The sequence below is a fragment of the Aplysia californica genome, unplaced genomic scaffold, assembly GCF_000002075.1.
Source record: "Aplysia californica isolate F4 #8 unplaced genomic scaffold, AplCal3.0 scaffold00834, whole genome shotgun sequence".
Classification (NCBI taxonomy): domain Eukaryota; kingdom Metazoa; phylum Mollusca; class Gastropoda; order Aplysiida; family Aplysiidae; genus Aplysia; species Aplysia californica.
Window position 1 is genome coordinate 282,456 of NW_004798104.1, and position 16,439 is coordinate 298,894.

A 16,439-nucleotide genomic window follows, 5' to 3' on the forward strand; every position below is an offset into this window, starting at 1 on the left:
TTCTTTACTTCTGCCTTGTATAGATCTAATATGTTGTTTGCTTGTTGAATCGAAACGGTTATTTTGGAGTGAAACGTTTTGTTTCATTCCATTCTTGTTGGTCTGTTTTTTTATCTGCATCTGTTTCCTTCTTGTTTTCTTTGTTGTCATACTCTCCTCTTTTCAAACTGATATTATAGACTTATGTCCTCAAAATGTACAAATTGAGCATTCAAATGAGTTTTGCTGAGATCTTTGCAAGTGAACAAGAACACTAATCAAGATTGAAAGCTTGAAAAAGCATGATTTATTGTATCAGATTGATTTTGAATCATCAACAGCAAATGCTGCATAAAACATTCATATTTTTGTCGGACTCATTATTGTTTTCTTTTAATTGGTGGATCTTGGGTTTTGATTTTTAAAAATTTTTACATTAAAAAGATTAATCATGTTTGAACACTCTGCCCACCCTTAAAATTCTTTCTCTCTAATGACTTCTGACAGTACACTGACTTGTTTTGTTTCAGTAGTGCAAATGGGGAATCAGGCCACCACTGCTCACCTCTCTAGCCTCAATAGCTCAAAGTCTGCTTTGACTATCAAGGCACCACAGAAATACTAGTTCATAAGAGTGACAAATATACAAAAGAAGTAAAGGAAAAATGATGATAGTAAGGATGAGGAAAGAAAAAGCAGCAGTTCAGACTCAGTATGAGCATGACATTGATAAATCAGCCCATTTACAATTCTACTGCACATAAGAACATGTTGGTATCCCCCCTTTGGGAATGGCCTAAAAGTTTAAATCCATTGTTTTTTGGGCACGGGCCTTTGACCTGTTGATAAATGTTCACTGAAAAGTTAATAATGAAATATATCTCTGGAATAACCCTGGTAGTAGGTTGTGGTTACCTGATCAAGGGTTTGATACCCCTGATTCAATTTTTTAAAACTTACTAGATTTCTAAGGTATCAGATTTCATTGATACAGTGGCGTCCACTTATAACGATTCCTGAAAGAACGAGAAGTCTGTTATAAAAACATTATTCTAAAACCCCGGTTTTTTCCCTTCTTTATCTTTGTAAATGAAATACTGCTATAGCGCAATCAGATATACATGCGAGTCGGTATAGCGGAATATTCCTTCTGCTGTGCACAGCGTATAAGCCTTTTATACATTATGTAAAACCTCGCCAGTTGAGAAACTTGTTTGTGATCAAGCAAAAGAATGGGAGAGCCCATGTGTGCCAATGATGAAGGCCGGAGCGAATGAGTGGGGAGGGTGTGGCACGCGCAGACAAGCCGTTTTGAAGCAGAATGCATTGCCTGATAGTGACAGACCAGCCTGGTCTAGATTATCTAGGTCTATCATGTCTTTCACTTCTCCGATGCGGTGATGGAGAGGTCACAGTGCTGTGATGGATAATGGAGCGAATGTGTGAAGTGCGCAAGCAGACACGTGAATGCACCACAGGGTGAGGTGGGGTGGGGGGAAACACAGTGGGCGAGTTAGCCTAGAGAACAGTCAACGGCGAGCTGTCAACATCGCTAACACTAGAGAAAGAAACCTGATTCAATTTTTGATCAAGTAAGACCTAGAGGTCATGTTGAACAAAACCATCATCAGAGGAGATAACAAAAATAAATAAACAGAACACCAAACTCCTAGATTGGGCCTACTTTATTATTTCCTTTGAATTTATAACTGGATCCCTTACAACTAGAATCCTGCTATAATGGACATTTCGTACCGGTCCCCTCCCTCTCGTTATAACAGGATGCCACTGTATATTGTTATATCTTTATCTGTCTCAAACTTCATGACATTATATTAAAAATGACAATGTTGTGTTAAAAAAAAATGTTCTGTTGGCATGATGGAGATCAAGGAGGGTGTGGGTGGTTGGAGGGCATCATTGGTAGATCCTACTTATTTACTTTCTATCTGTCATTTATTTTCTTTTTTTCCAGCTTTAATTAACCCATATTGTGTCGGTTTTTCTCTTTGCTCAAAGAGAATCAGACAGTGTGTTCTTTTTAAAATATAGGGGTTCAAAAATGCTTATAGTCATTGTTAGTAATAGAGATATTGTGTGTGCTTTTTAGACTTTTGATTGGGATGCGACCTGTTTTAATAGCCAATTTTTTTCTTTTTTCTTTTGAACGCTACTACTTATACTTTTCAAGTAATGTCTTTTGGTCCTTTTTTTTACTCTGAAGAATGTGTTATTCTGAGTTTTGTTTAAAAAAAACTTTGTCACATTTGAAGTAAATTGAAGTCTGCCTCAACTTGAATTTACTTTTTAAATTTTTTTTACTCATTTCACACATTTCTGGGTGGGGAAAGTAAAGTTTTAATTTGTTATTTTATCTTTTTCTTATATGTATATGTATAAATGTACTAATACCCGTTGTTTGAAGATGTATAAATACCCTACATTTATGGTTGTGTCGTACATCAAAAACAACTCGTACTTTAAATTTGATGTTTTAAAACAGATATATATATATATATATATATATATATATATATATATATATATATATATGCTGTACACTAATATTGCAATTACATGAAGTAATAAAACTAAATTATCTCTTGATAGAACTTGACCATTGCTTTGTTATCTTTACTTTGGGCAGGGGGAGTTATAGCAAAAAGGAATAGAAGTGTTCTATTTGTGTTGGGTCTTGGTACAGTTGACAACTGATGAGTTGCTGTCGTTGTTGGTGAAAAAAAGATCATATCGTCCGTAGAACTCAACTTAACCATTAGGATCTGTATAGAAGAAGAGGTTCTGGGACCGGAGAAAAAAGATCAACGTAACCGAAGATCAACTCAAGTGAGTTCAACACAAGTTGAGTGGATTGTATATGTAAAATGTCTCAGTACACCACTCGGAACAAAAGGATGATTCAGGCACGTACATTGTGCAAACACGGATGTTAAAGTTTGTGTTTTTGTTTGAGAGAGAGAAAGTATACCAGTAACTTCGATGATGACTTTATGTGTGATCTTTTCATTGCAAGCATAGCCTATCTTGTCTTAACTGGAACGTTTGTTAACTATTATTTACTCTTAATCTATGGGTAGTTGGCAGGTGCTCTGATGGGGTTTGCTCCTTCTTTCCTGTCAAACATCTATCGTCCTTATCTTTCTTCCTTCCTTTTTGTGTTTGTTGTCCTCTTATACTTTACTTTATCTGTCCTCTTGTACCTCTAGGTCGAGGGGAGAAAGACCTCCCTGTCTGTAGCAAGTTTGATGGACTGGCTGGGTGGGATATTGAATGTTCTCAGGGTATCCTTCACACCCTGGATCTAGGTCTTTCTTGGTCTTCCTCTTGCCTTGTACCCTGATGCTTTTCTGTAATAGGCTTTACTGGCAAGCTGGTGAGTTGCCATACGTATGAGATATCCAAACCACCTGATTGTTTGCTGTCGAATGTAGTGGAGGACAGGTGTTGTTCCCATCATTTCTCTGACCTTGTTGTTTCTGACCATGTCTCATCAGGTTTTGTTGACGGCTCTCCTTAGACATCTCATCTCGCAGGTGGTTATTTTACGTTCCAGACTTGGTCAGGGTCCATGTCTGGCACTGGTAGGTGAAGATGGGGATGAAGAAAGAGTTAATGTGATTGGCTTTGGTTTCAATGGAGATGTTAGGATGTTTGACAATTTCTCTGTTGAGACTGTCTTCCGAAAAGATGTTACTAAGATACCTGAACTCGCTTACTTGTTTCAGCGGATTTACGTCGATGCTGATGTTAAGGTTGCGAGGTGTTCTGCTGATTTTCGTCATCTCCGTTTTGTTTTTACGGATTATCATGTTGAGCTTTTCACATTGTGTATTCAGCCTGTCTGTGTGCTCTTGAAGTTGCTCCTTTTTTTCATATATGCCAGGCTTTGATCGCCCGCAAACAGCATCTCATTCAGGTCTATCGGGTTGGGGTTTGCTTCTTTTGTAATTTTGTCCATGTATATTATGAATAGTAGCGGTAACAACACACACCCATGTCTCATTCCAGATGACACGTCGAACCAGTCAGTGAGTCCGTTTTGGGTGCGGACTGTGCTCATACTGTTGGTATAGAGGGCTTATGATTAATATGATGTTGTCCAACAGTTGTCCCTTAATGCTGTACTCTTCAAGTGTTTGCCACAGTTTGTTTCTATCTACTCTATCAAACGCTTTTTCCAGGTCTACAAACACAAGATTCATTTCTTTGTTGTATGCAATTGTCCTTTCACTCAGTTGTCAAGAGCGAAGATAGCATTTGTGCACCATCTCCCTTTTCTGAAGCCCATCTGCGCATCACTCAGTAATGGTTCCACCTTGTTTCTCGAACGCTGTTCAAAGATCTTTGCGTACATCTTGCCTGTGTGGCTCAGAAGGGAAATTCCTTGGTAGGTTTCAGTCTTTCTTGCTGCCTTTCTTCTTCCAGATTACTGTATCACAACTGCACGCTGCCAGTCTTCTGGGATTTTCCTCTCCCTCCATACCTTTTGGAATATTGTGGTCAGCCAGGTGATTGCTGTTTCTCCACATGCAAGGATGGCTTCAGTTGTAATGCCATCAATGCCTGCTGCTTTGTTCCTTGGGCTATTCTTCATTGCCTGTTGTAACTCTGATCTTAAAATATTTGGTTCTTCTTCTGGGTATCGTGGTTGAAATTGGCTCTGTGTGTTCCCTTGACTGCTTGGGTTAAAGAGTTCCCTGAAATACTCCTGCCATCTGTTTTTGATGCTGTCTTCTTCACTGAGTGGTTTTGCATCTTTGTCTTTGACTACCGTTGGTAGGCTGTATGGTTTGTCTCGTATTCTCATTGCTTTGACACTGTTGTAGGTCTGTCGTGGCGTGTGTCTGCTCAGTTCTATTTCGCCACATTCCTTCCATGACTGTTCCTTGGAACTTCTGACTATCCTCTTGCTATTTCGTCTTGCCAGTCTGTATTTTACATAGTCCTCATCTAGCTTTGATTTTACCCACGCCTTGTACAACTCCTTCTTTTCTTTGATGGCCTCCTTTACTGTGTCATTCCACCAAGCTGTCTGTTTTACCTGCCCTCTTCCGGTGTTCTTTGTACTTGTACTGCAGGCTTTACCAAGTGTCTCTGTCAGCACGATCTTGAACACTGACCATGTTTCTTCTGCTGTCATTTCTGATGTGTCTACTTCTTTCAGCTTCTGTGTGACGTCTGTCTCCATTTCCTTTCATACTTCTTTCTTCTGGGGTTTTCTTAATTTGATCTGCCCGTCTCTTTATTTCCTCCGTCTTTCCCTCGTTCTTTTACTCTGCTGCTTTGTTAATAACATAATAAATTATAATAATAATAAATTGCATTTATGTATCACATTTCCACAAAGAAGTGCTCAATGCGCTGTACAATAATACAAAGAAGATATGAAGCGCACAGCTTCTCTCTCTCTCTCTCTCTCTCTCTCTCTCTCTCTCTCTCTCTCTCTCTCTCCTCTCTCCCCCCTCTCTCTCTCTCTCTCTCTCTCTCTCTCTCTCTCTCTCTCTCCCTCTCTCCAGTGCATCCTTGAGTAAAGACTATCCCACAAAGCTTACCCAGACACCCTCGCACACATTGATGAATTCTCACAGTCATAAATTTTTATTGAACAGAACAGCATGAATAAACGATACTGAGAGAACATAATAGATTACTGAGAGAACATAATAATATTTGTACTGGGAATGTCGGAAATTACAGATTGAAGCTGGACTGAAACAAATACGTTTTAAGTACCGATTACAATTTTGATAAAGTGGTGAACTCCCGTAGATGAGGTGATAAAGCGTTCCACAAGGAGGGGGCGTGGTGTGAAAAAGCTCTCCCTCCGAGTCTCTGACTTTTGCTTTGGACAGGTCAGGTCTTAAAAGTCTTTTCGTCGCCGATCTTAAAGGCCGAGATGGTATATATTCGATGACCATGTCGCAAAGATATAATGGTGCAAAGTTGTTGACGCACTTAAAACAAAGATACATATAACTGGACGGTAGTCAGTGTCCAAAGCTGCATATTCAGGATGGCTCTCGTGTCCGTGACTCTATTCAGATCGTTCCATTTGTACCAAGTTTGTTTCTGACTGGGTTTGAGTTGGTTGAAGGTGTTTGTGGTCCACAGTCCGTGTTCTGCACACAGTGCTAATTGCTGTTCCCCGTTGTAGCACTCTGTGTTAGTGTCGCTGTGTGGGCCAGTAGGAATTTCAGACTGCAAACGGAGTTAATTTGGTCCGTCCGTTTCTCTCTCCCAAGGAATTCTTCTCTTGCCAACTCTTCCATAGAAATCTCTCATGGCAATAAGTTCTTCCTTGTCTGGGACTGTGCTTATGGTGCCTGCCATCTTCTCTAAGAATTCCTCTTTTTATTCTTTGCTGTAGGAGTCATTGCAAGGTGTATAAGCTTGGATGAAGTTTGAGATATTTTGTTCTCCCCTTACTCGGGTTTTGATGATCCTCTCCGATATAAACTCTGTTTCCAACACATTCTTTGCTGTATCCGGGTATAGAATAAAACATACACCATGTGTTGCCCTAGTTGTCCCATCCCCGCAACCCCAAATCAGGACGTAGTCCTCATGGATCTGTTTGATTCCAGTTCCCTTCCGTCTGCAGTCTGAAATTCCCATCACCGACATTCTCCATCTCTTCATGAAGTCAATAACTTCTGACTCTTTGTCTTTGATTACATAAACATTCCAAGTGCTCGTTCTTTCTCGTTGTCCTTTTCCGTTCCCGGGTCGTTTTTCGTTTTGGTCTGTCCGTTTCTTTCTCCTGTGATTTTCTTTAGCAATAAATAATCCGCCTCCGGCTTGCTAGGCCTGTCGTGGTTTCACCAGAGCCCCGTTAGCCGGACTTTTCAGGGTGATCCGGGATTGTCTTCATCATTGCTACCGTAGCGGTCAGATGAGTAAAACCCACGCCATACATCTTTCACACCCAGCAATCCCCTACTTTGTCCGTTTCCACCTCCGCGACAGTGGACGAGGGGTTGGACTTTGGGGGAGGCTACCGTACCCTCTTATAACACCTCTAATCTTTGGCACTTATACCTAATTGTGTTGCAAGTGCCATTAAACTCTAACATGTACTAAAGAAAAACTCATTTATCTTAACTGGCAACAATACTGCACGCCTTGCAGAGGGACTCGTTGGTGAAATTGAATGAAGCAGTGAGCCAAAATAATTTTTATGGTGTTAAGACCAGGAAAAACAAATCACTGTTTAATTTTATTATAGACCTGAATAGTCCGAAGCCTGGCTTGGTAGTGATAGTTGTTCATGCGTACAAAATTCATGACATTAGTAGGCCTAATTAATGGTGTGGCATATGGAAAATAAGTTAAATGTACATTACTGAATAATTTAATGTCACTGCCGCCTGTCTTAATCACACATAACTCCCCCTGTATCACTCTGTCTGTCTGTCTGTCTGTCTGTCTGTCTGTCTGTCTGTCTCTCTCTCTTTCTCTCTCTCTTTCTCTCTCTCTCTCTCTCTCTCTCTCTCTGTCTCTCTCTGTCTCTCTCTCTCTCTCTCTCTCTCTCTCTCTCTCTCTCTCTCTCTCTCTCTCTGTCTCTTCAACAATATTATGTGAAAAATGTCTGCCGAGGAGCTCAGGAATTTTAACAGACCTGTCTCCCACCTTTCTTCCACCCCCCCCCCCCCTCCCCTTAAATATTACAGATCCTGGAGAAAGTTACTTTGGTTCAATTAGAGAACCATATGAGAGAAAACAATTTGCATATATAACAATCTACCTAAAGGCTGTTTCCTAACACAGAAACTGCTATTGAAAATCATCATCTTCATCCACCAGATCTGCGACAGACATCGGCGATCATGGTTTTTCTCCATTCATTCCATTTGCTCGGATGCTCTAAAAAAAAAAAAAAAGCTGCGTTTCCCTGATCTTTCCCTGTTACCCATTTGTTAAGGTTTCTTAAGTGTGTTGTTCTGGGCCTACCGCTGCCTCGCTTGCCTTCAAATTTGCCAGTGAGAGCTAGATGTTCTAGACCCTTATGTTTATTCAGATGTCCCAAAAAACTGCATTTGTCATTTCCTGATTGTTTTCAACATTGAGCGTCCCACGTGGGCCTCATCAGGCACTACCCCATTTGATTTCTTTACCTTCCACGATACTCTGAACAGTATCCTAAGAAACCACTTTTCTGTTGCTTCTATTTTATTCTGTCTTAAGAAATTGTCCTGCGTTCAGAGCCATATAGCATAGAAGGGCGGACCATGCATAGCATTCCAGAACTTTATTTTGGTGGTCATTGAGATGTTTCTATTTTTCAGGATTGGGCTCATTTTATTTTATTGAAACTAGCTTTAGCCTTTGTAATTCTCCGTTTTATTTCTATTGAAAATAAAACATATTATTTTTTTTATTAGGCTATATTATGCATGTGTGTATATATAGCGTGCACGTGCTTCCGTATGCTTTGTGTTTGAGTGTAAGCGCACGTGCGTACATTCGTAAATGAGTGTCTTTGTGTGAGTGCGTGTATTTGTGTCATTTCTTTTTCTGGGTTTGATTATGAGCAAAGATTAATTTTCCAAACTAGATCTACATGTAGATCTGGGCCATGAATAGTAGATTTATATTGTACGTCAGTATTGTACTTTCCTGAATGTATACTCGGAATTATATTATGTAAAGAGCAATATGTACGTGTTTGTAGCCTACACATTGCACTACGAAATAATAGCAGTATTATTGTTATTATTTTTATTACTATCATTATTAACGCAACACACACACGCGCGCGGGCATGCACGCACGTCACACACATACGCATGTGCTCACGACGCACACAGTATCTATACGAGTGAGCACTGAGGTGAGGTAAAAGAAATCCTCACATCTTCCTCATGAATCTGGGGCGTCAATGAAAAAAAGGAATCGTATGAAGACAATAATTCTGAGCTAAAGGTGTTCAATATTTAAACATTGGCAATATCAAAACAGCATTGTATTATTTATATAATTATGTTGGTACTCTATCCCACTATATGAGTATTCGTCAGAATCGCAAGTCTGAGGTTGATAAGAATGCAGATATATGCTTTAGATCTATGTACTGCAGTCAACAGCAATGATAGCCATTTTCCCAAAACGAAAGCGAAGACACACTTGCAGTATGTCTGTAATACAGAGCATACTACATGTAGGCCTATACCAATATAATATTATTATGTAATTGAGTTTCGTGTTTCCTAAAATTGTGGTTTGTTTCGCTGTAAATAGAAAGAAAGGTTGTTGTTTTTTTAATGGAAAACAAAAATAAAGCCCGAAATCAGCAAGCAAAGTTTTTGCAATTTGAAAGCAGAAAGTAAAGATAAACTCTTCTCCAAAGAACCTCTACAACTACCTTAGCTCATTATAATGTTGTAAACACGTCTGCTACATACGCTTATAAACATTGATCTGCAAGGGTCGTGAAAGAGTGCTGAAATTGGTATCTCTTCAGAGTTCTTTGGAGTTCTCATCGTGTGGTACGTGGAATTTGCTCATCTGACGCTATTTTGTTCCAAAGGTAGATCTACCAGATGTGCGTTCATATAAATCATGTTATGAAAAATAGCTCTGCAGTCTGTGTTGTGTAGCGTAGCCTAGCCTAACGATAACACTGTTACTGTTAATGTAACTTTTACTGTGCTGATGCTTGAGTTAACCAGCTACGATACTAGATAGGCACTTGGATATCGGCCCGCGCGGCCCGAGATTTTCGTTCACCTGCGGCCGCCGCGTTTTGTGTCAGAAATCGGGCCCCGTGAGGGGGGTACCTATTTGTTTTGTTTCGTTTATAGTGTTCTTTTCAATTTATGGATTACTTCCGCCTATCAAATTAAAGAGGAAAGAAAGGCGCGTATTATGGCGTTTTCCACTTCGGGATCGGTTGTGTGTGTTCGGAGTTACAAGGAGTTAAAAATAAGGTAAGTTCAAGCCTTTATATTTAAAGAGTATATCTTTTTTTTTTTAGGTACTCCTCACAGTCTTTTCTTCAACCTTTTATCTCTTTTATTTGTTAATTTCAATGTTGTACGTTGAGGCATAAGCGTGTGAGCCCTAATTTAAATAGGTCACTCTCCATGAATGGGCATGACCTATTATCGATCGCGCTGCTGAGCGTGAACCGGGAGGTCATGGCGGCCATTGCGGAAAGCGAACTTAACCCACGCTAACGTGTATTGTTGGCGTTTATTACCTCTTAAACGGCATTGAAGAATGTTTTATAGTAGAAGATATGATTCATTTTAAATTTTGGAATGTAATATGTATCACTGTTGTATAATTTTTATGAATTTGCACCATGTAACAATCAGTAAGGAGTCTTGGGTGGGGGGAGGGAAATGTAACAGCCTTGGCCTTGTTTTGTTTCTGTGTTACTGTCACTGTTAGACCATCGATTTCACGCAAGTTTTTACTTCTTTTGTGTGCTTATATTGTCTTTAAATATTTTTTCTTCTTAATTGTTTTTGTGTGTGCTTGTTATTTAAATATCTCTTTAAATTTTCATGTACTTTGTCCAGTTTGTTTTAAGATACATGTTTATTAGAAGATGTTTTTTCTCTTGTCTAGTCATCTACACTCTCCCTTTACTAGAGTTGTAGTGTGAAAATGTCAAATTTCCATCCACTGCTCACAAATGAATTTATTTACTTCATTGATGAATTCATTGCTTTGCTTTTTTTTTTCTTTCCACAGCCCCTGATCACAACCTGCCACTGTTCCATTGGATTTATTGACAGCTCACCAGAATAAATCCTGACTTTAATTAAAATCCAGAAATGCTTGCGGAGTTGGTCGAATTCACAGAAAAACTTGTTTGAACAAGTTGCAAAAAAATTGAGCACTTAAGAAAGCATTTGTTGCAGACAAGAAAAAAAAAATTGACATTAATTTAACAATATCAAGTTGGCAGACTGGGTGAACTAAACAATTGCCAGAAATAAAGAAAGAATAAATAAGTATTGTGACACAATTGCGTGCTTCAAAAAACATGTCATATTTCACAACTAATTGTCTTTGAAGAAGTTGAACATTTAAATAAACACAATAAAAATATAATGAAAAACTTGCTGAACAAACTGAAGTAATAAAATTAGAAGAGACTATTGTTTAACTTACAGGGCAATCTCATGAGTTAAAGATGTAAAAGAGAAATCAAAGATAAAGACAGAGTAATTGATCATTTACATGACAAATTAAAACATGAAAGAAACATTCTAACAATAACATGCAAAATGAATTTAAAAAACAGTATTATCATGAATTAAGGTAGACTAAAAAACACTAGTTTGCAGCAGCTGTAGACACAAATGTTAACTTTAAAAACTTCTATGCTCATCTTATTTTAGGCGACCAGCTGTTTTGTTAAAATATATTATATTTTTTAATCAGTTTTTTGTTAATTCTACTGATATTTGATATGTAGATGTTCCAAAAGAAAGGCCTTAAAAAGACCTTCAAAATGATACCTCAATTATTGATGTAGCTTAATTTATAAGAAAGTTATGGCAAAATATATTGACCGCAGGACGATGCGGTCACGTTACACAACACAGTGTTACATAATATTACCCAATATTACCCACCACGACATATTTTAAAAATATCGTCTGACTGTTATTTTGTCCTCAATATCACAAGGTTTCAGAAAATGTTTGGTTTTAGCATGTACGCAGCAGCATATTGAAGCAGCTTACATTTCCCTTATTGTCCTTGCTGTTTCGATCACAAAAATTGCCTTTTTTTTCTATATAGATGTTATCCCCTCGAAAAGATCTTTAAAATGCAATATCTCAAAAACGGTTCAACATAGAGCAATAACTAAGGTAGCGTTGGAATCGTGTCACTGAGCTCTTTGCATTGGTATTGTTTTTAAAGCAATTTGAAAGCTTTGAAATTTTTATCCAAGTGCCTATACTAGACCTGGGTCTAGGGTTAGTACTGAGTAGCATTTTAGTCATTAGAATCTTTAGACTAGAATCTAGATATAAAGATCTAGAATCTAGAATTTGAGCTCTGACAGTTCAGTAGCCTACTAGAAAAAAAATCTAGAAATACTTATTATTGTGCCAGATCTGTAAATCTGGATATAATATAGATTCTAGAGATCTAGAAATCTAGATCTAGATATAGATCTAGATATATAGATCTACTGAATGTAGATCTAGATTCTAGATCTGTCTGTCTCTATCTCTGTCTGATCTCTATCAAGAATAGAGATCTAGATGTAGGCCATATTTTACACTCCTTTATTTTAAATGTATTGTTGTAGCGTGGCTTTCTCCCCCGTTGTCACTACTCCTTTGTTTTTTTTGTTTTTGTAAAGTGTTTTACGGCGCTCGCAGCTGCATAAAAGGTCAATATGAGTGCGCGGGACACACCTAATATTTTCAGTTGGTAGGAAATTTTGAATTTTGCCCGGGTGGCGGCCGAAGCCTACTCTTGTCGATTTTAGACCACCAAGGGATCTTTAACGTGCGCAACTTGCACTCGGGCCCTCCGAGATTTTTCGCCCATGTCCGAGAAGGCTAGGTAGATATTTCCTACCAGAAGATCAGGGGTGTGGCAGAAAGACAGCAGTAAGGAGGAGCCAAGGAGTAGCTCAGTAGAAAGGCTGCAGAAAGAGTCAGGAGCCCAGAGGAGGGGGCAAAGGAGGTGAGGGGGTGGGGGCAGAAAGTGGAAATGAAAGCAGACAAGAACAGAACATTGCTAGAGAGCAGGAAAGTAGGTGAAAGGAGACAATTTTAGAGAAGAAAATTTTTTGGTCGCAACGCGGATTCGAACACGGGACCTTTGAATGAGAGGCCAACACCTTAACCTCTAGGACTCTAGGCCACGAGAGCCCCCCACTACTCCTTGACTTGTCTTCCTTCATCCAGGTCTAGTTCAGCCCTTTTTTATATTTAAGATTTGGAATCGTCCAGCTTTTCACATCAAGTCAATGAATGAGTAGGCCTAGAGAAGCAGACGGAATTTTGAACAATTGAATTTTAAAATTATTATAAACTTAAAAACAAAAGGGTCTTGCCATGATGTTTTGATTCTATAAAAATACTTTCTTTGATCACGCTGGTTTTCAAAAAATAAATTTGAGTTGGTCAGTGGTGTTGCTGTCAATTTGTGATACAAGTACAACAATAGACTCTAGGCCTAATCAATGAGGCTAACAATAAAATGCTTAAAAAATCAGAAGAGTAAAGAAAAAAATGCCTTCAATGAAGCTTTTTATAGAATATACTTACTTTTTTATGGCTTAGAAAAGGAATTAAGATTTAAATAACTATCCTCTTTTTCATCAATGATAGCTTCATAATTTCCTCTTCTCTATGAAAAAACAAAAGACGAAAACAACAAAAACAAAAAAAAGCTACTGGATTTTGCACACAGATCTATATTATTTAATATAAAAATATCATTGATTGCAGATTACTTTTTTGAAAAGGCTTCCTAAGTATTTTTTTTTTCTTTTAAGAAATACATTTATTTGACCAACATTTAAGGCTTGGAATTTAACGTACATACATAAAACAAAGTAAGCAGACTTTTTCAAAGGCGATTTGGAATTTTGTGATCAACTGTTTCCTATGGATTATCATTTGACTGCGACAATGTATACCTAATATGCGCTTGAGGCCTGACTGTATGATGGGTAAGGTCTCTGTACAAAAGTAAATGAGATTATTAAAAGTGGTGAAATCGGCGTTCGTCAAAATAATGAAATCGGAGAAATAAGCATTTTTCGGCCAGTTTGGAAATTTCTTTCGAATTTTTTTTGAGGTTCAACACGTTGTATGTTCATTCAAAACGCTTTCATGTGTGGAATTTATGGACAAACGTTGATTAGAAGCACAACAATGTACATTTGCAGTTTCCAAGGACTCTGGAGCTGGAAGCCACCTATCTTTGGAGGCCCTTTTCTCTATAATTTTACTTCTGAAACCAGGTAACCCCACCTCCCTCAATTGCAAATATCTTGACATCTATTCAAATTCAAGATAAGTGGATATTTTGTTCATCATCAACAAGGCAAATGAATTATAACCTCAAGTAATAATACCAATAACTCATATGCCCAAAAATTGACGAGCGCCCGATTCCACTGCGTCGTAACACACTATATCTCTACAACCATGCCATACAAATGAATCTGTATGGCTCTGTGATTTAATCCACTGCTCCAATTTTGAAAAAAAAGCAAGACAAGTGCGATCTAAGGCCTACATATAGCGATAAAAAGTCTGTCGTCAGGTTTTTTAATAGTATTATAATTTGTTATGAGGATTGAGAAATTTATTTTCTTCAATAGAAGAATGTACTGAATGACCTAATTATTGTTTTGGAAAATGAACTTTTCTGAAGCAGTTAGATTTTTCATAAATATTTCTTTCAGTTTGCAATAAATTTAAACTTTGCTTGACAACAGTTTTTAGAGAACGAGAAGATTTTGTCACCAAGTTTGCCTTATAATGGATGTTTTGTCCCTAAATTGTAGGCCTATAATTGACTATGATTTTACTCAGTATCTTGGATCTCATTTGAGTTGCCTGAAAACAAAAACAGTTTTATCTGGAAGCAAAGATGTTTCCTATTTTAAACTAGATTCTGAGTTTTCTACGCACATCATCCTTTCAAATAGTATTGTGCTGTCTTCAGAAATAAGACTTGAAGCTTAACATCAAGAGAGCATTCTCTCAAACCAACTGAAGGATTTTCTGCCCAGAAAATCAAAAGATAATGACTGTATGTGTGTCAATAGCGATATAGTAACGGACAATTTGATTGAGGCATGTTGAAATCTATGACTTGATTTTTTTCTTGGTTAAATTGTAGAGATATTTTTACGCCCCCTTCAACACAATTGAGATCTTTAGGAAGGCAGGCTTTGACCCTTCCTGTCTGGGCCCACCAGGACAGAGCGATGTATACAATGTCCCAGGAGGAAAGGTTGTCATACATGTGATAAAAATTAACCCCACTAAAGGAAATCAAACGCAGGTCTTCTGCTGCATGTGATGGTAAAGCGCATTAATAACCTCTACATCACAGACGCCGAATTGGCTTAGAGTGTAAATGAGATGCTATGAATGTAGGTCTGTGAATGCTTGTTTACACTTATGTGTGATTAGAATGGTTCAGCGTGTGATTGTGATAAAATGCAGCTTGTACACAACTCTCTTTTGACTTTTGATTTGGCTTTAGTAAGTTTTATTTTGTCATGCTGCTCTACATTAAAAATTTCTTGTTGGTTCGAATCCCGTCAGGGACCTGAGGTTGTATCCTTGTGAAAGGCACTTTACATGCATTTTCCTCACTTCACCCAGGTGAGAATGGGTACCCAGCTGTAAACAGCGAAAGATCTTGTCAGTTTATTAGTGTTTGGATGCTTAATTGGCTGCTTGCACTGTAGGCTTCCTGGGAAGCTGAGAACGTTTCTCAATGATACTGGGTCTGCTGGGGGTAATAATAAAGTGTAAAGAACATAGAGCTTGCTGTGGAGCTGGGATATGCACTATTCAAATGCTATATTTATTATATTATTATTATTATTATCTTTCCTGTGCTTCTGGTTTTCACTTGATCAGTTCATGTGATTTTCGTCTGCTGTCCTGCAGGCGATTTTAAAGCTGTTCCGGTCGCTCTGGTTGCTTGAGATAATGCTGAAGATTGTTGGAAGACTGAACTGTCCTTTTTATTTTTCATTTTTCACTTACTTTTGACAACCCAGAAGATGCTCAAATGAACTAATTAAATAATCTCAAAGATGACAAAGGCTATTTGGTGCATTGATTGAACACTAGGAAAAAAAAGAAAAAAACGGAGATTAGAGAAAAGGGGGGAGGGGGCTGGGAACTCTTTGGATGGTGGAGCACATTAGTTCTCCCGGCGCCTCCACTTGCTGTCTTACGAATATTAAATTATAGTGCCCACTTACTCGGACTACTGATCTACTAGATGACCACACGTAGCTCTCAGTGGTCACTACAGATTTAATTTTAGAGTCCACCAGTCCAATGCGAAAAGACCGGCTGAAGTAGTCACAGTGATGACCTCACTAACAGTATTGTGTGTATTCCCTGTAGGCATTTGGAAATGTGTATGACAACCATACAACACCGGGCCCCCCCACTACTTCTCTCCCCGCGTCTTTCTGCACTGGTCATGCCAAAGCTTTGTACGCGTTTGTTTACACTAGGTTTTATGGTGGAAGAATATTATGTTCTTTCGTTAATCTGGTCTTGTTTGCTTTGGGAGTGGGTGTTGGAACTGTCGCGCCATTTTCATTGTGGAATCTAGCGTCAATGTTGTAAACGTATGGTCATGGACGTATGTGCTGGCGAATGCATATATGCATAAAATGCATGAACCTCTCTCTCTCTCTTTCTCTCTCTCTCTCTCTCTCTCTCTCTCTCTCTCTCTCTCTCTCTCTCTCTCTCGTC

At 38.4% G+C, this 16,439-nt stretch overlaps 1 protein-coding gene and 1 long non-coding RNA gene across 2 annotated transcripts; one reads left to right on the top strand and one right to left on the bottom strand.

Annotated features, from left to right (window-relative positions):
• Positions 1-4,426: 4,426 nt before the first annotated feature.
• LOC101854755 lies at positions 4,427-5,188 on the bottom strand. Its single transcript, XM_005109959.1, has one exon. It carries the CDS (start codon positions 5,186-5,188, stop codon positions 4,427-4,429), a length of 762 nt encoding a protein of 253 aa, XP_005110016.1.
• Positions 5,189-9,683: 4,495 nt separating this feature from the next.
• LOC106013375 lies at positions 9,684-11,238 on the top strand. The gene is made up of 2 exons (XR_001185327.2): positions 9,684-9,926; positions 10,699-11,238. It is a non-coding gene; the product is annotated as an uncharacterized LOC106013375 (long non-coding RNA).
• Positions 11,239-16,439: the final 5,201 nt, after the last annotated feature.

Coding starts and splice junctions, on each gene's coding strand:
- LOC101854755 (XM_005109959.1), bottom strand. CDS start 5,188: ATGGAGACAGACGTCACACAGAAGCTGAAAGAAGTAGACACATCAGAA.